We start from the raw sequence: 22,265 nt of genomic DNA on the forward strand, positions 1-22,265 counted from the left end.
TAGAATTTTTTAATATAATCTGACAAAGTTATGATTTTTTGAAAATTTAGGCATTTTTTGGTACTTTTTGGACCATAACTCCCAAAAAAATTTTTTTTACCAACTATTCCGTTTGGTATCTAAAATAACTTTTTATGCACTATCCAACCATATAGGTCTCGATTTTTTTCGAGGGTAACACTTGGGAGTCATTCCATGTTAGTTGGTTTCAGAAGCAAGTACATGGATGAGCACTACCAGGAATTCACTTATTTGGATGCGATCAAATCTAAGAAATACACAGCTCCAAATGGCTGGGATGGGTTTGTCGTTGTTCATTTTTGCGGTCACATCAGCTACTACTCCAAGACCGATGTGATGACCACTGGTCAATGCACCAAAATCATTCAGTTTTGATTTCCGATTCGTTTGTATAAAAATCTTGTGAAAAACGATGTTTTAAAGGATAAATCCATTATTAAATAGAACAATACTGTTAAAAAAAGGGGAGAAAGTATCATTTGAGATCGGCAATTCTCAAAAAAGATAAATAATCATCAACACTAGTAGTTGAATTGTCTATAAGGAGCTAAAAGCAGTGAGCATTGACAGTTTAATCCTCCTTGTTTGCGTCAACGACCATGAAGAGTTTTTGGGTGAAGACAGTGACGGAATCTGAAAAAAAAAGATTTTGAAAAGTTTTCCCGACGACTTTAAAGCTCTTACCTGTGAGCGAATCGATAAACTTTGGTTTTCCCTTCCATGCAATGAACAGAATGTACACTGGAACTCCGGAAAGCATAATGAGGATGCCAATAGCGGTGTCTTTTGGATTCCCGAGCACTGGAACTAATACAAGAAGAACGCATCCGATGAAGAAGATTATGGGAAGATGATGGGCGCCTTAACAGCTCTCGGAGCATCTGACATGCTTTTTCTGAAGTAGAAGAGAGCGAGAATAGCTCCTCCGATGGCGATCCAGTAGCTGACTTGGATGTAGTTGATGAGGGAGTAGATGTTGTTGGAGAGCAAGAGATAGATCAGTGAGAGGAGACCCTGCAAATGATTTCTGTTTGTTTTTATGATCGCTATTCATTTTTAGAAATAAAAATAAAAACTCACAGTCAAAATGACAGCTGGAATTGGAGTCTTAGTCTGCTTGTTCACCATGGTGAGCACATTCGGCATTTGTCCTTCACGAGCTCCACAATAGAACAATCTAAAATGTATTGTTATTAGAAAGAAAGATTGTCATCGAAAAGTCTAAAAATGCAAATACTCAACCTGGAACTGGTCAAAATCACTCCATTGGCGGATCCAATGGTCGAGCAGGCAACGAAGATTGGCATGCAGAACGCGAACCATCCGTAGTTCTTTTCAGCAAACAACTGAAATGACGAATTTATTGAGTTTTCGAAATATCAGACGTACCACAGCAACAGCTGGACTGGCTAGCATCTCATCTGGAGAGATTGAAGTGTAGAGAGCGACGTTGGTAAGGGTGTAGATGATAGTGCACAATGAACAGGAGATGGCAATTGAGAGTGGGAGGTTTCTAAAACGTTGAACTTAAAAATCTTAATTTACGCTCGAAATCTTACCGTTTTGGATTCTGTAGCTCCTCAACAATGAAGTTCAGATAATTCCATCCTTGGTAAGCAAACAATCCGGAGTAGAAGGCAAGAGACGCGGTTTGGAAGTCTTTGGCAGTGTTCTCAAAGATATTTTCGAACGAATCGCGAGCCTGTGGCTTGCCTGAAGCAAATTTCATTCTATATACTATGTTGAGTCTAAAACTTACCCGAAACCAAATTCCAGAGACCGGTGAAAATGATCAAAATGAGAGCGGCAACCTTAGCAACAAAGAAAATGTCCTGCACCTTGTTGGCCCATTTCACAGAGATGCAGTTGACAGCGGTGAGGAGAACTAGAAGAAGAGCAGCAATCAGTTCAGTCGAGAGTGGTGGTGGATCACAATCCGGGTAGAATGGTTTTAACATGTAGATTGCAAACGTGAGAGCTACAATTGTCGCAGTGCATGGTCTGACCACAATACTCTCAATCCAAAGTCTCAGGAAAGCGAGGAATGGTCCGAAAGCTTCCATGATGTAAGCGTAATCTCCACCGGATTTGCGGATAAGGGTTCCAAGTTCAGCATAGCAGTAGGCTCCAATGGCGGCGAAGATGCCAGAAAGTACCCAAACGATAAGGGAGAGTCCAACAGATCCGGCTTCTGAAAATTGGGGAGGTTCATTTAATTGGAAATGAAAATCTTCTGATACCATTTTCGAAACATTGGCAGGTCGGGCCGGGTTCTGTACAGACGCTGATTTTTTTTTTATTTTTGTTTCGAAATTTTCGAAACTTTTTCAAAAATTGATACAATGACCTACTTCTGACTATTTTCTACTTTCTTTATTTTGTTAAAAAATGTAACCTCTTTTCTTTCTTTATTCATAAAAATGTTTCAAATTTTCATTGGAAATTTTTCAACAGTGGTAGTCGGACTGGCCCGGCCCGGCCTTTTGCAACTATGATTTATAGAGCGACAGGCATCAAAATCATCACTGCCACTGATTTTTTCAGGCAAAAAAAAAGACAGATACTACAGTACCGGTCAATAAAATATAGAAATCGTGTTTTCAGTTGATTTTCGTCATTTGACTATTTTCGGGAGAATGCATCTCGGATGTCAATTTTCCGATCATTTAGAAAATTCTAGAGCGTGTGAAACAGATCTAGATTAAGCACTTTGCAATAATAGAATTTTTTCAAGCGTCCTAATTTTTTAGCTATTTCCCAATTTCAGACAAAAATGGGCAAAAAAGGGTGCCTTACTGAAATCGGCGAATAGCGGAAAAACTAGAAACTAAAAATTCTTTGAATGCAAATTTTTCAATCTAGACCTGTTTTACACCCTTCAAGAATTTCAAAATGATTGGAAAAAACGACAACCGAGCTTCAGACTTTTGCCTAAGAAAGCCTAAAAATTAGCTGAAAAATACGATTTTGTATTTTTTATTGAATGGTACTGTTCTTGGCAAAGTGAATGTTTCAGAAGTATTTCTTAGACGGCTTCAAAACATGATTTGTTTTTTTTAAAATCTGAATCTACAGAAAGAGAGTTTTCAAGAAAAAAAAAAATAAAAGTTCTATCATTCCTGTCTCATCCCTCAAAGATCATATTTTTGGGCCTCCTAAAGATCGAACAGACTCTTCTCGCTCGTAAATCCGTATTATGACCGAAAATAAAATTTATAGACCAAACATAGTTCATGACCATATTTGTATTATCCAGATTGCATCTGGCCCCACTCACGCGCTTGAATTCCAGTAGGACTGATGAAAATTCCGGATCCGATAATACAGCCAACGATGATAGAAACTCCATTGAACAGTGTCATCGATTTTTCCAGTCCTTTGTCTCCAACGTCTTCCTGAAAAAAAATACTTGAAAATGAGTTCCAATTTTTGATGAATTTGAACTTACATCGTGTTGCTGCTCAGCTGGCTGCTGATTCAGCGGTTCCGATTGTTCTTGCTTACCCATTATTTCTGAAACTTCAATTGTTTTTTTTCTTTGAAACGAACGTGTGAGGAGAGGCAAAAGGAAAACGTAAACAAAGACGCGCTTATTATTCAGCAAGGGGCAGGAATAAATCGGAAATTCGAGTATAAAGAGTAGCCGAAACAAATGTTGGAAGCAAAAAAAAAAAGTGGGTGGAGAGCAAGTGAAAGAGCAAAATGTGACGGAAGGCAAGGGGGAGTTGTTCTAATGGCACCACACAGGAAACGTGGCCGGAGAAGCAGAGTGAATAAGAAAAGATAAACGTGTGAGAAAACCTGATGGCTGAACATGACGGGGGTCACTCGTCCGGCCCATTAGCTGCATACTCGACCGAGGCCGCCCCGTTTATCTACAAAGAAGGAGACGACCGGTAAGTTGCTGTTCCCCTCTCATCTGACTCTTGTAATCGTCTTGTTTGGACTTAGCACACTACCTTTTTACCCGACCCTCCCGACCAGATCTGCGATACAGATCATAATTACAGGGTGGTGGCAAATAGAGAGAAATAGAAAATCAAAAAAGATTCGAAGCGGAAGCGATTGTACAGTATGAAAACGCAAAAAGATTTCTCCCCGGCCGGGAATTGAACCCGGGTCTCGCATGTGACAGACGCGGATACTCACCACTATACTACCGAGGACACATTGGTGAGATAGGCATAGCAGGAAGACATAGCGAGCACTGGGGCGCTGGGGAGCGAGTGGCAGAAGAGAAGAAGGAAGAGAGAAAAATTTCGAGTGCGTTGCCAGAAGAAATGAGAGACGCAGAGAAGAATTTGAAAATAGGCTTTATTTCGTAGGAAGAGGCATTTTTTGAAATAGAATTTTCGAAAAATGTATCAAAAAATGAAACATCTGTTAGCAATTTAACAAATTACATTAGAAAGATGAAGACAATTTTTTTTAATTACGGTGTTTGTTTAAAGAGGTGGAATACCCCTTTGTTGCCAGTGGAACTCGTTTTTTAATATTTTTGATTTTCAAAATACTGTAACATTGATTTCGCGAAATACTAGAAATAACTGGTTTATCAGTCTTTAACAGCGCTTTTTAAACTTAAAAATTGGGGTTTTTTTTTGAATTCCAAAAACACTTTGAATACCAATTTTCAATTTTTCGCCGAATTTAGCCTATAGAGCCTAACCGATTTGAAAATTTGTTACGCGCCCTTTAATCCGCTGTTCTTGTCAGAACATGAATATTATGAAAGTGCCAAACTGACAAATAAATTTAAATCCGACAGAGAGACATACATACAAACGTCAGGTGGTCCCAGGGATTTGGAGGATCTCTGAAGAAAAAGAGAGAAAGAAGCTAAACTCATGAAGCGATCAAATTTCTATTTGCACGCACACCAACTAACAAAAATGGGACAATCTCCCAGTAACTAAAAACTCTAAACCAATTGAAATTAACCGCCATAAACGTCTTGACTGTGGACTATAAACGGAACCAAAGACATAAAAGAAGACATATCCGAATCCGTCGTTCTAGATGAACTAACCGTATCGTTGTTGAGTGTTTTCTGCCCCGGCCGGTCCTCTTTATGCGGCGGGGGCCGTTTGAGGGACGACGAGGGAGACCGAGGATAGAGGGCAAATGACGACGAATGGGCAGGCAGTGACAAAAAGAATTGCGCACCAACACAACACTGGTCACTCACGTACCTCCGCATTAATAGTACTATCTCTTCCTCTCCCTCAGTTTACTTACTCTACATATGAGTACAACGGTCATCGGATCGGTAATGTGGGAACCAGCTTGATGAGCGGAGGATAATGCACATTTGGATACCGGATAGAATGTAAAAGCTGAGGCGACCAACCCCTATGTTTATATTCGTGGGTAATGAATCAACATAATAATGAAAATTGGGGGGGGGGGGTGGATTGGGGAAACGAACCGAGGAACGATGGTTAGTGAGTGATGTGACAGGCACAATCATCTTTCGAGGGTTGTGCGCATATTACAAAAATGTGCACCAGATGTGACGATGATGGGTTAGAATCTTAGGCTCAATGTTTTGCACATTTAGAAGTGAGAATATTACAATTCCCTCCGGTTTACTCCACGGGCAGATTGACAATCAGACTTTTTCGAAAAAAATATATTGGAGCATTTGGAACATCTAAATTCCGCAAAACAAAAATATGTCATATGTTGGCGTTTTCAGTGGAAACATTACATTTTAAAGTCCCGAAAAGGTCTTCCACAATCTAGCAATCTATCCTAAAGTTAGGTTATGCCAAACAAAATCAAACATTCTTTTTTGTATTAGTCAATTTTTGAAAACGAATCCTATGAAGCGAGATACCGTATTTCTTTTGATAGAAACTCGAAGCGTTAAGTTTGAGCCAAATTACCTCCTGTGAAGGATATCAAAACGTTGTCATCTGATAAATTATGTATCACAAAATCACCAACGTTCTATCAGTTAACACATTTTTGATATCTTTCACAGAAATCGAGATATATGAACTTGCAGCTGACGGTTAAATGCGGTAATTGGTTTTCAAATGTCTCAACTTTCATTTCAGTGCTAATTTTGGCTTTTTTTGGTTTTCAATGGAAGTTAGAGAAAAATTTTCCAGTTAAAAAATTGTATCTCATTTCGAATCACATGTTTTTGAATGGTTTAAAGGTTTTCAAAAGGTTTATAAAGTTTAAAGGGCCATAGGTTTTTAAAAAAGTGTCTTATTATGAAAAATATCATAAAATATCAACTGCATATCGGAGAACTTATAAAAGATGAATTTTGCTTTCTTTTGATATTTTTAGTTTTTACGAATACTGCTGTTCCGAAAATCCAAAAACTGAATCGTAACCATGCCAACCAGATGTAATGATGGCTAATTTCATTTTGTTATTTATGCACCTTATCCCCCTCTCTCAAGAAGCAACTGTGTCTGACCTAACCATGCAGAAAGACAACATGTTTTTGTCTTCCTCTTTCTGGACACAACAACAAGATATTCAAAAAATTGGGGAAACAAAAAAAGAAAAAAATGCATTTTCGCAGTTAAGCAAGATCGATGCGAAACAGCGAGAAACGCTTTAGATAGGACTAGCGGGGGAAGGGATGGGTCATCATTCTTTGGCACATGATTACTTTTTCCTCTTTCTGCTCTGTCTCTACTTTTCATTGCATGGAATCCTAGCTGCGCGAGTAGTTTTTTAGGGAGACGGAGGTACTAGTACAACTGAGAAATAAAAGGATAATGAAATCTACAGCCGGTCGGGTGGAGGGAAAACGGAAAAAAAGAAATGGAAAAAAATGAGAAGGAGGAAAACAAAATTCTTGTTGACAAAAACACATTTTATTGATTAAAAAAGAAGAAAAGTAATTATGGAAAAAATTGTGAAATCTCACGAGCATGAATTTGAAAGAAGGCCGAAATTCAAAATTTCATCATATCAGCGAATTCCGAAGCTTAAAAAATGGCAAAACTGGATAGGCTATGCTAGACATATCAGTTTCTGATAAATGAATCACTGCTCTTTTTTATAAAGGGTTTTTTTCCGCCGGACAAACGAGAATGCATTCATAAAGCGCGCGAAATTGTCCCCATTCAAATGACCACCGCATGCTAATTTTGGCGGGAAATTTGAGAGATTTGAATTTACAATGCGAATATGGATTTCGAAACCGTTTTAAAATGCTTTTTTTTTGTTTTTTTAATGCTCGAATTCCATTAAATATGCTTCGATCAATTGTTACTAAAAATATTTTTCTTTGAAAGCGCACGTGTCAACGTACTGGCGTACTGCCAACCGCTCCCTTCTCTTTGCTTCACGCCACATCGCTCTTTCTCCATTTTTTCTGTTGCATGTAACAAGTCTACGCCCCTCTCTCACTCGTGTGCTTCCGTGGCGCAATAGGCAGCGCGTTCGGCTGTTAACCGAAAGGTTGGTGGTTCGAGCCCACCCGGGAGCGAAATCTTTTTGATCTTTGTGAATTGATGAAAAAGAAAAAGAAGAAAAAGAAAAGGAAGGAGGAAGGAAACGCAACAAAATGAAGAAAATATATTCGAGTGTGTGTGGGCGCTCACGTTTTTACACTGGACGAAGCCTCTTCGAAGTGTCCACACTTTATGAACCCCCTTCAAATCTTTCCCTGCAATGTCTTTTTGTAATGTTTAATAAAAAACTGGGGCTACAACTTAAAGAATTCAATCTGGCTGAATATTTTCAATAAACGTTCTGTGACGGAAAGCAGAAAAGAAATTGAGGCGGAAACATCATAGAACCAAAAAGCGGCGAGCAGTCACAAGAATTCTTATATAACGCGGCAGAGCTCTTTTGTTTCTAAGCCTGTACCTTCTTTGAGCCCCCCGGTCTTAACATTTCTGTTTTAATCCATACTTTGCTTTTTCATCTAGATGTGTTTCAAAGTTTACACTTTAGTTTTAGTTGATTTCTATATTTTTACAGAATGGAACTTGTGGATTATATCCTCCTTGTGTTTTTCATGGTTGGTATAACTGGCTACGGTCTGTGCAAATCACGAGAGCCACCGAATATTGCGCCCAGCACGCAGGCCACCATATTTGGTTCTGGGTGAGAGAATTCTCAATATTCTAGCTTTAAGTAATATTTTTCAGGATTTCTGTAATCACAGGAGCTCTCAGTTTGTGCTCGGGATTCATCAGCTCCATTTCGTTATTAGGGTTCCCGGCGGAGGTTAGTGTCATGTTTTTGTAGTTTTTTCATTCTCCCTAATGATTTTTTTCAGATTTACTATCAAGGAAGCATGATGTTATGGTATATCCCAATGTACTGTATCTCGTTTCCTATTGTTGCGTATGTATTCATTCCTGTGTTTTACAATGCTAAACTTATCACGGCGTATCAGGTATGTTGCAGTAAGGTTCTTGAAAATGTAGTTATTTTTTCTTTCAGTACTTTGAGAATCGTTTCAACTTTTCATGCAGGATGATCACAACACTTCTTTTCGTCCTACAGGTGAGCAATTTATATAAATGTAATGCAGATCAGTACGATATAAAAACATGGTTGTCAGTTGCTTTTTGACCTTCTTCAGGAGTCTGTAGCTCGGCTATCTAGTTTTCACTCACTTTGAAAATTGCGGGGGATGTAAAACAGACCTAGTTTGAAAATTTTGCATTTACAGAATTTTTTGAAAATTCCTAGTTTTGAGCTATTAGCCGATTTTTGGAACAAACCCCTTTTGATCCGTTTCTGTACGGAAAACGGGGAAAAGAGGTGGATTTAAGAAATCACCGAAAGGTGAATAACTAGGAGTTTTCAAGATTACAACTAGGGTGGTTGTACACTCTGAAAATCGAGCTCCAGACTTCTGAAAATGGTCCAAATGGCCAAAAACCTCATGAAAAAAACCCTATCAAAAACGAGTCTTTGTATAACTTATTGACCTGTACTGTAATTTCTGTCTCAGCTACTCTATTTCCAGATGCTTCTGTACAACGCCGTCGCTCTCTATGCACCATCTCTTGCCATCGCTTCCCTCACCGACATTCCAATTGGGGTCTCAATATGTATTACTTCTTTGCTGTCAGCCGTGTATATCAGCTTGGTGCGTAGTACAAAAAACTATTCAAAACAAATACAATTTGCCTATTCTAGGGTGGTGCCAAAGCCGGAATCCACACCTCTGCTGTTCAAATGCTGGTCATTTTCGTTGCCATGTCAGCTATCATTGTGATCTCTCTTAAACAGATTGGAATTTCCAAAGCGTACAGTAATGTGATCAGTGGAAAGAGGCTCATCCTCAACGAGTAAGTCCCTGAAATGATAAAATGTTCAAAAATAAAAATAACATTTTTTTCTCTCGGATATAAATCTGAGCTGTTAAGAATTTGATCAGATTTGCAATTGACGCAAACCCTCTCCCTTCTTTTCTAGCCTCTGTGTAGCTCATCATGGTGCTAGCTGTCACAAATTTAAAGATCTTTAGCTTCCGGCTCAACCCAACGATTCGACACTCGGCATGGAGTCTATTAATAGGAGGGTGTGGAAACATCATCGCGTTGTTTGGAGCTAATCAAATATCAATTCAGAAATACATGGCAATGCCAACCTTGAAATCTGCACAAAGGTTTTAACAAAATTTGAGTCTTCAAAAACTAGAAAAAACTTTCAGAACGGCAATGCTCAACATCATCTGCAACACAATCATTCTTGTACTGTACGTCACCGTTGGACTTCTTATGTACGCCCACTATCAAGCTTGTGATCCGAGACTTTCCAATAAAAACGACATTTTCTCAAGATTTGTAATAGATGTGATGCCAAAGGGGAAAGGAGCAGTTGGCTTGATTGCTGCTGCGATCTACAGTGCTGGTATTAGGTAAAAAACCAATTTAAAGGCCTCAATGTACTACATTACTAGTATTACAGTACTCTCTCCGCCACTTTCACTTCCATCTCGTCTATTATCATCAACGATGTGTGGGGCGTCATTAGAGAACGACATAAAATGCCTGCTCTGGAATACCAACAAATTAAAAACGCAATGAGGGTTTTGCGTAAGTCATTTTTTTAAAAAATAATTTAATTTTCCTAAAATTGCAGCTATTTTTCTTTCTTTTGTTTCAATTGGCTTGGCGTTTGGATGTGCGCAGTTCAAAGGAATTATTCTTCAGGTAGTTTAGGAATTGGTGTCCTCAAAAAATATTGATATTTTAGGCTAGCTTTATAGTGTTTGGAGCCATTGGCGGCCCAGTCCTCGGTTCTTTTGTTGTTGGAATGTTCATTCCACGAGTAAAAGGAGCGGCAGCAGTAGTTGGACTATTATCGTCGGTGATGATAAGCTTTGGAGTCTCTGTTGGAGCCACGATTCTAAAAGTTAGACCAGTTTCACTAGAACTTGGTCAATGCTCTAACCAGACCAACACGGTTTTCAATGAGGGTCTAATTGGAACCGTTACTTCGACACCATTGTAAATGCTACATCAAAATTGAAAATACCTAATACTTGTTTTCCAGACTATATGGTATCGATCGAATTTTTGCCGTATCCTATCAATACTACAGTGTAATCGCAGTAATCACTAATGTGGTTGTGTCCTTCATTGTGCAGATCATTTTGGGTGAGTTGAAAATATCCGTTACCATATACTTGCATCTTGAGCTGAATTATATCAATGTTGACAGATTTTTGTTATCTGTTATAGAAATCGAGATAATTGGGCTAAAACCTTTCTGATCATAAACTGCTTACACAATGTTCTAAAACTTTATCTCCATTCTTGAAGTAACTGTACTATTCATAAAACTTTGTATACTTAAAATAAAATATTTGATTTTGACTGTATGTATCAGGTACCAGGGGAAAATTTTTATATACCTAGGAATTATTAAGTAATAGTAATAGTCGCCTTGGAATTGTATCCAACAAACCAAGTTATTGCTAGTAATTTGTATTTGTGACTTTGATGATGTTCGAGCTCTTTTGAAATATAAGTTTCGAAAAATGAGGCCAGTGGGTCATCAAGTGGTATTCATCTTTTCTATTTATTGAATTTGTGTGATCTGTAGCAACTTTTGCTTTTTTCAGAACGGATTTAGATTCCAATTTTTCAGACGCTGGGTGGTTTAATTTAAAATCCCTTGATTTTGGAAATTTTGTAAGTTTAGTGAATTTCATACTGCAAATGTTTTGTGACTAAATTTTTGATATCGATGATCTTTTACGAGTCAAACTCTAAATCCCACGAGGAAGTAAACGTTCCACACCCTCCTCAGATCAACTACCAGTTTCACCTGTTTTTGCAACTAGAATGCGTTCTTTCAAACACCCACACCCCTATAGGTACTCCTTTTTGGGGGCGGAGTCTAAATGAACCCTGACTTAATGCGTTCTTTTTCAGACTGGTGCTCTCGACCAACTGACACCCCTACTCGACAAATGGCTCCACTGGAACTCACGTCGTCTTTGCTCCTCGACGAGCAACATGACCCGATGAAGCCGAGAGAGGACACACTTGCCTAGAGCACATCAATTTTTTTTGATTTGCTTCCGTTACTCCATATTCATTCCACACTACTTTTTACTTCCCCTTTTTTTCAGCTCAAAGAAAACGAATTCCCGATTCATTCCTTACTTTTTCTTCCACATATCCCAACTACTTCTAGTTTTCTCTCTCCGATTTCCATTCTGATTTATTCATACGGGGAAACACAATAAAACAAGACATCCGATGATGCTCATCTTATACTTTGATCTTGTCTTCTTCATCTTCTTCCTCTTCTCATCTCCGAGAAAGCTTTTTTTTATATATGATAGGCCTCTGGGATGGGCTCTTACATTGAATTAGCCTAAAAGGTCAGCAGCAAATCAAGCAAATTATTTCTTTTTTTTTCTAGCAAGCCATGTTTTTTCTGCCGACTCACTAATACGGATACGGTTATTCTGTTTGGATTTCGAAAACTTTGACTTCCATGAAATAGGCCCTAGGGATAAAATTTAATGACTGCGTCATTGTCTAGATGGGCGGACCTGTTGTTTTGGATGACCAGATGATTCAGTTCCTGGTGATACAAAAAAATATTCGTGGAGATGTAAGTCAGCTCTACGGATTGAACAGCTCATGTTAGACAACAGCTACCACCGAAAAATTTTAAAGTCTCAGATTACAAAGTTCATCCGGCGGTGATGTTAGCTTTTTCTCTAGGTCAAGACTCGGAATTTAGTATCCCACATGGGATTTCTGGACTATTAGAAATTTATCCTGTTTTTTTCTGACCTGACGAGGTACTTGGAGGAACGACAAAATGATTTCATAAAGTTTTTGCTCCAATTTTTACTCAGGGACTGATTTTTTTTACGTTTTTGCTGTTTTGATTCTTGAGAATAATGTTTTGCGATTTTCTTGGGTTCTGTCACATGCCTATAAAATTCCCAGATGACACCTAGGAGCTATATAATCAACAGTTGACGTTGATAGACACCATTTTTTCTTTTTTTCTCGAAAGTGTGTTATTTTTTTGGTATAATCCAAGGTGTAACAGTTGGGACATTAATTGGTCAGATATAGAGGAGAATAAAGGTCTGAAAATAAAATAGTTTCGGAGCCCTGATATCCAAAAAGGTTGTTTTTTTTTTAATATTTTGGTAGATTTTTTTGAATTTAACAATTTAATTAACCAATAAATTCAACTAAATTATTTCTTTTTTTTCTCTATTTTTTGTTTTGAAAATTGTAATAGATGAGTCCACTCATTGTCACGTTTGAGTTGAAAAATTTAAATTTCTATGAAAATTATTTATAACTTTGTATACCATAAAACCTGTAATAGAAGAGCCCCCTGCCTTTGAGCAATTTTATCTTGGTAGCTATGAAAAATATAAAAAACCTATTCACTGATAAAATGTTGGTGATTTTATAATTAACATTTTCCCAGTTGTCCACTTTTTGGAATCTTTCACAGTAACCAAGATGAATGGGGCTTACAGTTACAAGTAGAGGAACGTAATATTACCGGTTTTACGGTACACAAACATTTGAATCAATATGATTTTTTTAATTATAAGATCATTTTACAAAAAAATAAATTTTCTGGTACCGGAAGATCAACTTAAAGTGAGAAATTGGACTTGTTGAATCATTCTAATTCAATTTTTGTACCAATTTTTTGTATTTTCCGAACCGATGTCTTGCAATAATCCTTCTGTCCTTTTACGAGTCAGTTACAGCCAAACCACAACTCTGGTCAAAACTTCAGATGACGTGGACGTCATGGGTCGGGCCAGAATCGCTAGAAAATTTCTAGTGGCTTGTTTCTTTGTTTCTTCTCACTGCAGTGAACAGTGTAAAAATTTTATAAAAGTTCTACTAGCCCGATCGACGGGTCAGCCTTTACAATCACTAGTCGAAAAATGACGTGATTCATTTTGAATTTCAGCTTCCAAACGTTTTCTTAAACTCCCACATAGCCAACATGACTTTTGGAATAATCTTTCTAGTGAAATCATGGGTCTTATCTCGAAATCCAAAACCCATGAGCCGATGTATCACTGATGCTATCCAAAAACCGAAAAGGAGCCCATAAGGAGAGGATGAAATCCAACCTTTTCGGCAAACATCATCTATTATTTGTAAAAAACGGCGGCTGATCTTGTGTTTTTTTACCCTTCCGACTCAAGGCCAGCATAGTTTCAATACCCACACACACACACGCATTTCAGCATTTTTATCTTCTTATTTTCTAACTTGATCTTAAATGTATATGATGTCGTGAGCTGAACTCCAACATCCGGTGATTAATGTTCGCTTCGAATAGTCATGAATAAGTTATGCGCCTGGTTTCGGTTTTTTTCCTTCCCAAAGCATAGGATATATTCCAGATGATCTGTCATTTTTATGGGATGTCTCCAGAGGTATATCCGCTTTAACATAAAGCGTATGTTCTTGTTTATGCCATCAAAATTCAAAAAGAGGAGTTTATCAGATTTTCCTCTTTTTTCTCGGCGATTATAGGAGCCCATCATGTCGTTTTTCATTTTTTCTCCCATTTCTTTTTCTATATTTACACACCATACTTCAATGTCAACATGTCCTTATCAGTTGAAAATTGCAAATCAGGAAACCGGGGTCGATTCGGCTCATACACATTAAATGTAATGAAATTCAACGTAATGACACACTCATCATTGAAACATATGACTTTTTCGTGTTGATGTGTTGCATTCCGCCGAGGGGGTTTCTCTCTGATTTCTTCTCGTCCCGGAAAAATGATCTGCTCGTTGACCAACTCGAGGAGGGAAAGAGTAGACTGACATTTCTTCCTTCGGGTTATTTTTTTGTCATGATGCCCTCCTACACTCTCTCTGAATTTGATTATATCCGCATCGAACATGTATAATTAAGATTCAATTATTTCCAATTATTTTCCAGCTCATTTTTTTGCGCAGAGATGGCTGAGCTGGACCAACAAGTTCCCACTACATCATCTTTCCGCCCAGCTATAGAGCGTGCCGTTGTGAAGATGAAGAGAATCCATCGATTCACGAGACAATTCTCGATTTTTATTCATACCGATGAGGAGGTGAGTTCAAAACTTTTTCGTGATTTTTGTTCATTCAAAAGGCTCAAATTTGGAACTCTGGTTACAGTAGTAAGATATACAAAAACGTATTTTTCCGTTGATTTTTTAGCAGCTTTGACCATTTTCGGGAGTCGGGAGCTCGGCCGTCGAGTTTTCGACCGCTTTGAAAATTTTGGAAGATGTAAAACAGTCTTAGTTTGGAAACTTTGCATTCACAGAATTTTTTAAAATTCCTAGTTTTTCCGCTACTTGCCGATTTCTGAAAGACATTTTTTTGGCCCGTTTTTATACTGAAATATGAAAAAACAGGTCTTCCGGAAGTCGATTAATAGTTGAAAAACTGGGGATTTTGAAACAGTTACGTGAACGAATGTTTCCAAGAGGTTTATTTTGCAACTTCAAACGATTTTGGAGGGATCTGAAACTTAACAAACGAGCTCCAGACTTCGCAACGGTCTAAATAGCTTAAAATCAACCAAAAATACGTTTTTTATATATCTTATTGACCGTTACTGTAAATTGAGCATTGATTCCTGAATGAAATAATGATTCTCAAAAAACAAAGGATTAAAAAACAATTTGCTCTTTCCTTCCAGAACAAACGTACACCAGTTCCACCAAAAGAGGAAGAGACCAACGAGGACAGTCTTTTTAAGTATCCAGGAGACCTTCGCGCTGTGAAACGCAAGCGGAACCTTCCAATCCAGTGAGTCATCGATTCTGAAAATCAAAATCATTTTTCAAAATCTCAGATCCAACAAGACCTCAAGTGTTGGTGCCAAACGCAAGATGATGGCGCATCAAAAATCAATTCGCGAGGGAGAAGACGCCGAGGGTTCATCAGAGATCAGCAAAGCTGATAACAAGGAGGCCGGAAAAGAGCAAGAGCCGGAAGAGGATGACGAGAAGTGAATCTCTGATTTAAAAATTTTTTGTACACACCGTGTTCCCATTAACCCTATTTTTTGTATAAACAATATAAGAAATTTGTGTAAACGTTTGTACTTTGAACACAATTTCGAACAATGAGCAAGCTATGAATAAAATTGTCAGCCTTCAATATAAATTCAAATTTTTGGCTTCAAAAGATATTATGGAAAAAATATAGAAAAAATAATGAGAAGAAATATTTGACTTTTCAAAATAAGAAATGGATATATGAAAAGAAAAGTGGTCTGTTTCCAGTTAGTCTTAAACGAACTTTAAATGCTTCAAAAGTTGAAAATTCAACAGGTTTAGTGTAGCTGGTTCGATCTTTTCCAATTGGAGTTTTAAGTTTTTTGAGCAAGAGTGTTATTACGATTATGAACTGAGCATTGATTCGTTCGGTTGATTCGGAACTGAGTATTGATTCAGTGACGGTGTAGAGCTTTTAGTATTTTTCAACTGGTAAGATTTTTTGAATGACATTTCAAAATGTCAAACAAAACAACATTTTCATTTTACATCCACATACAGTAAAACCTCTTATAGAAGCAATGATTATGCACGTTGAACCGAATTATCTCACATGTCAGTTTCTTTGAAAGATATAAAAAATCTGTCAACTGATAAAACATTAGTGATAACATTAGATGAGATATAGGAGCTTAAAGTTGACGGTTCGAGAGTCATTCTAATACTGTGTTTACGGTATCTTTTTAAAAATAGTAGCGATGTAGCGCTTTGAGGCCTTAAGATTTACTCCAATGTCAAAATAGTAAAGAACAAGCATTCTCTTGTTCTTGTTCCAATGTAACACACGGATGACACATCAAGAATTTGACCGGGTCCGCAAGGGACCCATGCAAAACTTCTAATCTATCATTTCCAATCTGTATGACTCAGTGTCCTCTCAGCTCCACCCTTAGAGTACTCAACCGAAATGTATATATCACCACTAGCCATTGTTACTCGGTCTTTCTCAAAACCACAAAACCATTAAAAAAAGATGCACATTGTGAGTGTGTCTGTGATTCATCTGGTTCACATTTCATTCAATTTCGGGTTCCCTTTTCCCTCTACAACGAATAATAAAACCAGTGTGTGCTCATATGTATGAGAGTGGACCCTTTCGAGATGAGAAAAAAATGCTACGTGAAATGCCCTTTGAATTTCGTATAGTTTTTTTGCCTTCAAGTGGGTCCAAAGGTTTCAATGGATTTCCATCAATCATTTCTAACATCTTGTTTTGTAGAAACTCTAAAACATATGCTCCCTTCAACCGATGTCTTCTACCCCATCACTTTGATTTATTCGCCCCATTATCACCTCCGCTGTAAAATATATGATATCCATTTGGTTTGTTTTTCCTCTTTTTCGTACCCAAAACCTTTTTACTTGTTTCTCCCATTCCTTTTCACTAAAAGATACCCCTTGGGGCATTATCTTTCCCCAATTACGTGTTTCTCCTCTTTCCCCGCCGTCCGAACCTTTTTTCCAACAATTTTATAGCGGAAAACATGTGCTGTCCAGCTTTTTTCTAGCAGTTTTTTTGTTCGGCACAACAGAAGGGTCATCTTAAATGCAACATGCAATCAATGATGTTACCCGTCTCGTTTTGATATTTTGATCGGGTAAGTCACTCGGGAAATGATGTGCTTTACATGCTTTAATCCTCTTTAATGACTTGAAAATTGAATTGACCGCTCACAAGTAGTGTTCAACAATTGGAATCGTTTTTTTTTTCGACATTGAATGGACAACAACATTGAAGGGACAATTTTTTTTTTTTGAAAAAGAAAGAACGATAAAACTCGAGTAATTGTCCATCATACAAAAAAATTGACTTTTTCAAAAACTCCGAAGAAATTAGTTTTTAGTTAAATTTGTAAATAGTTAACACTCTAATAGAACGGCCCCGTAACTGTTAACCCCAAGATGATTTCTCACGGTTCCTGTAAAACATATCAAAAAGTGGTCAATTGATAAAGTAAATATCATGCTTTCGAAAATATATTTAGTCAATTTAACACTTTTCGATATCTCTCTCACGGGAACTAAGATATATGGGAGTGAAGGTAACAGTTTAAGGGGATTCTATTGGAGAGTTTACAGTATGAGAATAGTTGAAAAAATTAAGTAGAATGGAAAGCACCTCAAAATTCTGGACTTTAAAATTCAAGAGAACAATGCTCACTGAAACGAATGTTTCTAAAATTTTAACAAATTCTAGAAATCGTTTATATCAATTCCAGCCGATTGGAAGTTTGCTGAATACATGTAAGAGCTTATTATCTTTCAATATGCTCATGATAGGATCGTTTAGCAAAACAAAATAATACTTTTTCTCAGAGATACTTTAAGCGCTCAATAAGAACCCCCGCATCGTCAATTTCATCCCATATATCTCATTTTCTGTGAAAGACATCAAAAAGTGGTCAACTGACAAAACTTTTATTATAATAGCAACATAATTTTGTCAGTTGACTAATTCTCAATTTTTATTACAGCAGCCAAGATAAGTGATCTCAAGTTTGAAAATCAGAGAAAATTCTACTGTTGTTTTGGAATAAACGAAATCTATCAACATTTGAAATGTTGGAAAAATCTGCACTACTTGTTTTCAATTGAAGAGCATTTGCGCATTATGAATTTTGTGAAGAATACCTAAGTATTCCATTTCGGAATTTTGATTAATTTTTTTGGAATCAAGATTTTTTGCATTCCTAAATAGAATCATGTTTACTCCACAGTGTTACCAGTTTTTGTTTTATTCTTGTAGACACCGATGTCTCTAAATCTCGAATTGTTTTTTTTTCGTGATAGATGGCAAGGAAAATTCGATTAACTACAAAAAAAAATTTGATTTGTGGTGTTAATTGAAATTCCTTGCTCATCGTAAATCTGCAACATCTGCAAAAAGTAAAACTTTGGTTTTTCGCATTGGAATGTGGTTTCTGAGGATTTCGTTTTATTCCTCATATTTTGACAATTGCTAATCCTTTCTTCTTGAGTTGAACACCCTAATTCCCAGAAGGATGATTGATTAGGGCGGTTAGTGCTTTACAAGGTTCAAAGAGTGATCTCTTTTTAATCCCCTTCGGAAATTCTTCAAAGTTGGAGTTGTCTCTACCGTAATCCGCCAGTATTTAAAGGTGGGGGGACAGGAGATTTTTCGTAGTTTTTTCGTAGCTAGAGTATGCATTCTACCGTCACGGTGTACAACGCTTAATGTCACTCTGCGTACAGCTGTCGTCCTCGCCTTTATGCATGCAATCGGGCGTGCGATTTCTCTTTGCCCGCGTGGCTCAGTCGGTAGCGGCGCCGCACCCTCAATCATCGCCCTCACAAGTTCAATTCCTCGAGGGGCATCTTTGAACGGAATTTCGAGAACATTATTTTTTCATGTCCCCCACCTTTAACTTCACGTAATAAACATATGGTCCGAATAAATTTTGTCTGATCAAGTCTAGACACGTCGTAAATTAGACATTTTATTTGATACTAATTTTACAATCAGATAAGTGTCATTTTTTGTTTCACAATCAGATAACTGTCATGAGCACCAGCTGGCTTCGATTTACAATCCCTTTTATATTCACCGCGTCCAAGTTCAAGAGTCTGACAGGTGTACAGATTTTAATCCTGATAGTTTTTTTTGTTCTTTGCTCCCTCGGTTACGGTAAAAAACTTAAAAGTTGGGAGAATTGTATTGAATCATTGAAAAAGTTGCATTCTGTATTCCAATTTTGATGTCTTGAAAAAACACCCATTTTTTAAATAGTAAAACATGTAATAGAACACTCCTAGGTTTCAACTTTAAGCTCCTTTTTTTGGTTCCTGACAAAGATATAAAAAAGTTGTCAACTGATAAATTATTTATCATTATACCACAAACATTTTATCAGTGGACCTCTTTTTGATATATTCTACAGAAAATGAGATGTATGAGGTCAAACTTGACGGCTTCAAAGGCATTCTTTTAGAGCGGCAATTTTCATTTTGACAGTCGCTATTTGTTCTTTAAGGACTGTCAGTTTTTTTTAAGTATTGCCTTTTTCATTTCCATGGATCATAATCCCTCAGTTGCTCATTTTGCAGATTAGCGGTAATCAGATTTTGAGAGTGTCGCTGGCTGATTCTATCTGGAAACGTCGGACTGGTAATTTGATACGAGATCCATTATGGGATAAAGTCTAGATTTTCAGATAAGTCTGAGCTTTATTCGATTTATGATCTATTTCATAATCACCGCGTCATGTTCAAAGATCAATTGGATGATACCGTATTCGCTCTGGTAATAGAAGTCCACCAAATACGTGCAATGTTTGATATCATTTACAGGAACGGAAATGAATTTGCTTCAAAATTTGAAGGCAGGCTGGGGGTGATTATATTATAGTACTATTATGATGATTCTTTTATTACGGTACCTCTGTTTGCATATCTGATATTTCAAATAGAAAACAGTGACTTAACTGACTAGACAATTCAAATCCGTCTTTCAATTTGTTCTTCATTTCGGAATGCAACAAAATGACAACCAATTGGATTCCCAAGGGTTAAATGTCGATGTACATGGAGCAAGAACAAAAGAAGAGGAATATTTGTTTTAAGAAACTTCGTCTCAAAATCCAAACTCTTTTGACCAGTTGAAAGATGTATATTTTCTTTTGGGGTACTGTATTTCAAATTTCTTCCTGATTTCAAAATAACCTTTCTTCGAAAATTGTCCTATTGGTCAGAGCAAAGACTCCAATCTTTGTTCTCACCCGTTCCGTTGCGCAGTCACTTTTTTCTACGTGCAAAGTAACACCGATGAGTGGTTCTCCACGCGCAATACAGCCATTCTGTTTATCCTTGAGTACGAGCCAGTCGCAAAATCCGTTACCCACCCACCTCCTCATTTAACATACTCTCTATTGTATTGGTGCAGCTACTACTGCAGAAAGGGGGAGAGAGAGAATACTCGTCATTCCCTCTCTCTTTCTTTCTTTTTCATCTCTCTCCCTTTCTATCTCTATGATGTCCGTGCCTCCCTTCACCCCGCTACACCCGTCCCCTCCCAACTACAACGGCCACCCAAAACGATGTCCACACTCTGGTCATTTGGTTGCCCCCCCCCCCCCCCCCTATAGCATATATCGATTTGCATGAAAACAAATGGAGACCTTAGCAATGCACTTTCTCTCTGTTTCTCTCTCCACTACCTGCGTCTCTATGGTACTGTCTGTCTGTTATCCGACTGACCAGTGGCTGTTTATATTGCGCGTATGCTAATTATGAGAAGGCCAGTGTATATGTGTGTGCGCGGCTTGCTTTTCTTTGTTTGTATCTCTTTCATTTTGCTTTTTTTCTTCTTTTCTTCGTTCTTCCGCTTTTTGCTACCCATGTTTCTCTTTTTATGTACAAGTGACGACGTCTGATTTTAATTTCTTTTGATAGCCTATCACTTTCTCATTTAATTGCTAGTTTTAACACTTTCTCCGCTTATTTTTTCGTTTTTTTTTGTGTCATAAATAGGTCTAGCTTCAGTTTTTATCAAAACCTTTTTGGTCATTGGTGGTTGCTTTTCTAGTTAGTTTGCTTGTTGGAACCCGTAGACAAATTCAATATAAGAAAATTTAGCTTATATTTAGCAAGATCGTTCCACATGTTGTGAACATATGTTAGATCTGATCTTGAATCGATTTTTGCAGAAATTTGCACACATATATTTTAAATTTACTCGTCTGTTATGCTGATAAATTTTCAAAGAATCCGTTTTTCGGTTTTTTAGAACTTCTTTCATAAGAATATTCAGCCCAAAATCTGTTTTATTAGCATATTTTTTTCTTTTGGATTTTTCGTGAATTGATTCTCTCTGACAGAGATTTGCGAACATATGTTTCATATTTTCGCGCCACAAATCGACTATTCTTCACTCTCCATTTCAGAATTTTGTCGTTTCGAAGCCTTTTACTAAATCTTCCATCTGAAAATGGGTCCTGAAAATTGTGGAGTTTTTCTATGGTTTTTGATTCTTTCTCAGTTTTCTCAAAAATCGTATCAATAGCACTTCCCATTCACGAGTATTTTTTTTTGGCCACCACTTCAAAACGGCCTGAGAATTGTCAAATATTTTCCTGGTACGTTTTAGGTCATTTCAAAGCGGTGCAAATTGAGTTTTCTAGGCTACCACGAGTTCAACGGAAATCCGAAAAAGTCGATTTTTCGTCGACTTTTGTCTACTTTTGTCGTTTTTTTTGTCGATTTTAAGTCTACGCAAAATTGACAGAAATAGATTCTCGTCGATTTTCGCCGACTTAAAGTCGACAAAAATCGACAACGAGTATTTCGATTTTCGTCGACAAATAGCTTTGTCGAATTGTTGAATGTCGATTGTGTCGATCCTTTATTATCACACTATTCCTTAGACATCCTATATGTTCTATGTTTTAAACAAGTCAAGATTCTCTTTTTCGTAGTTTTTTCTCTCATTGCACTTGGTCAACATGTTGTTTTCATCCATCTTCCACCTCCCGCATTTTTTCCCTCCATCTTCTCATTTTTTTCCACGTTCCTCTCAAAAAAAAACTTCTTCCTCGTGCCATTCTCGTTCCCAAAGAGCCATCTGAAATAAATGGAAAGAAACATGAAGCACTGGGAAAATGAGTTCTTCATGGGAATGGTTCTCACTATTCCAAAAAAAACTTTGAAGTCAATTTTTTTCTCGAATTTAAATTTTTCATTAGTTCTGCTCCACTTGAAGAACCAAAAATCGAGGCAGT

General features: G+C 37.3%; 4 protein-coding genes and 2 non-coding genes across 6 annotated transcripts in view; 4 read left to right on the top strand and 2 right to left on the bottom strand.

Annotated features, from left to right (window-relative positions):
* CBG27502 overlaps positions 1–396 on the top strand; it is a gene marked incomplete at both ends in the record, with an annotated part of 2,415 nt that extends 2,019 nt beyond the window's left edge. The window contains one exon of the mRNA XM_045239065.1: positions 213–396. Coding sequence (XP_045098069.1) covers positions 213–396 — 184 coding nt within the window. The remainder of the gene's footprint in view (positions 1–212) is intronic.
* A 196-nt stretch (positions 397–592) lies between these two features.
* On the bottom strand, positions 593–3,529 carry Cbr-aat-3 (the record flags this gene model as incomplete). The annotated part of the gene is given in 10 exon segments (XM_002643810.1): positions 593–654; positions 706–862; positions 865–1,035; positions 1,102–1,198; positions 1,264–1,367; positions 1,411–1,534; positions 1,581–1,734; positions 1,781–2,212; positions 3,299–3,416; positions 3,470–3,529. Coding segments are annotated over 10 exon segments (1,479 nt in total).
* Positions 3,530–4,115: 586 nt separating this feature from the next.
* Positions 4,116–4,187, bottom strand: CBG28174. The gene has a single exon. It is a non-coding gene (tRNA).
* Positions 4,188–7,407: 3,220 nt separating this feature from the next.
* Positions 7,408–7,480, top strand: CBG28626. The gene has a single exon. It is a non-coding gene (tRNA).
* Positions 7,481–7,978: 498 nt separating this feature from the next.
* CBG02091 lies at positions 7,979–11,518 on the top strand (the record flags this gene model as incomplete). Its single annotated transcript, XM_002643811.1, has 13 exons — positions 7,979–8,103; positions 8,148–8,226; positions 8,279–8,398; positions 8,446–8,508; positions 8,978–9,100; positions 9,151–9,302; positions 9,482–9,622; positions 9,668–9,874; positions 9,925–10,052; positions 10,099–10,169; positions 10,213–10,466; positions 10,513–10,616; positions 11,397–11,518. The coding sequence occupies 13 exons, from the start codon at positions 7,979–7,981 to the stop codon at positions 11,516–11,518; spliced, it is 1,689 nt and encodes a 562-aa protein (XP_002643857.1).
* A 2,924-nt stretch (positions 11,519–14,442) lies between these two features.
* On the top strand, positions 14,443–15,486 carry CBG02092 (the record flags this gene model as incomplete). The annotated part of the gene is made up of 3 exons (XM_002643812.1): positions 14,443–14,574; positions 15,171–15,280; positions 15,327–15,486. The coding sequence occupies 3 exons, from the start codon at positions 14,443–14,445 to the stop codon at positions 15,484–15,486; spliced, it is 402 nt and encodes a 133-aa protein (XP_002643858.1).
* Between the last annotated feature and the right edge of the window lie 6,779 nt (positions 15,487–22,265).

This window comes from Caenorhabditis briggsae (genome assembly GCF_000004555.2).
Source record: "Caenorhabditis briggsae complete genome, chrX, whole genome shotgun sequence".
NCBI lineage: Eukaryota > Metazoa > Nematoda > Chromadorea > Rhabditida > Rhabditidae > Caenorhabditis > Caenorhabditis briggsae.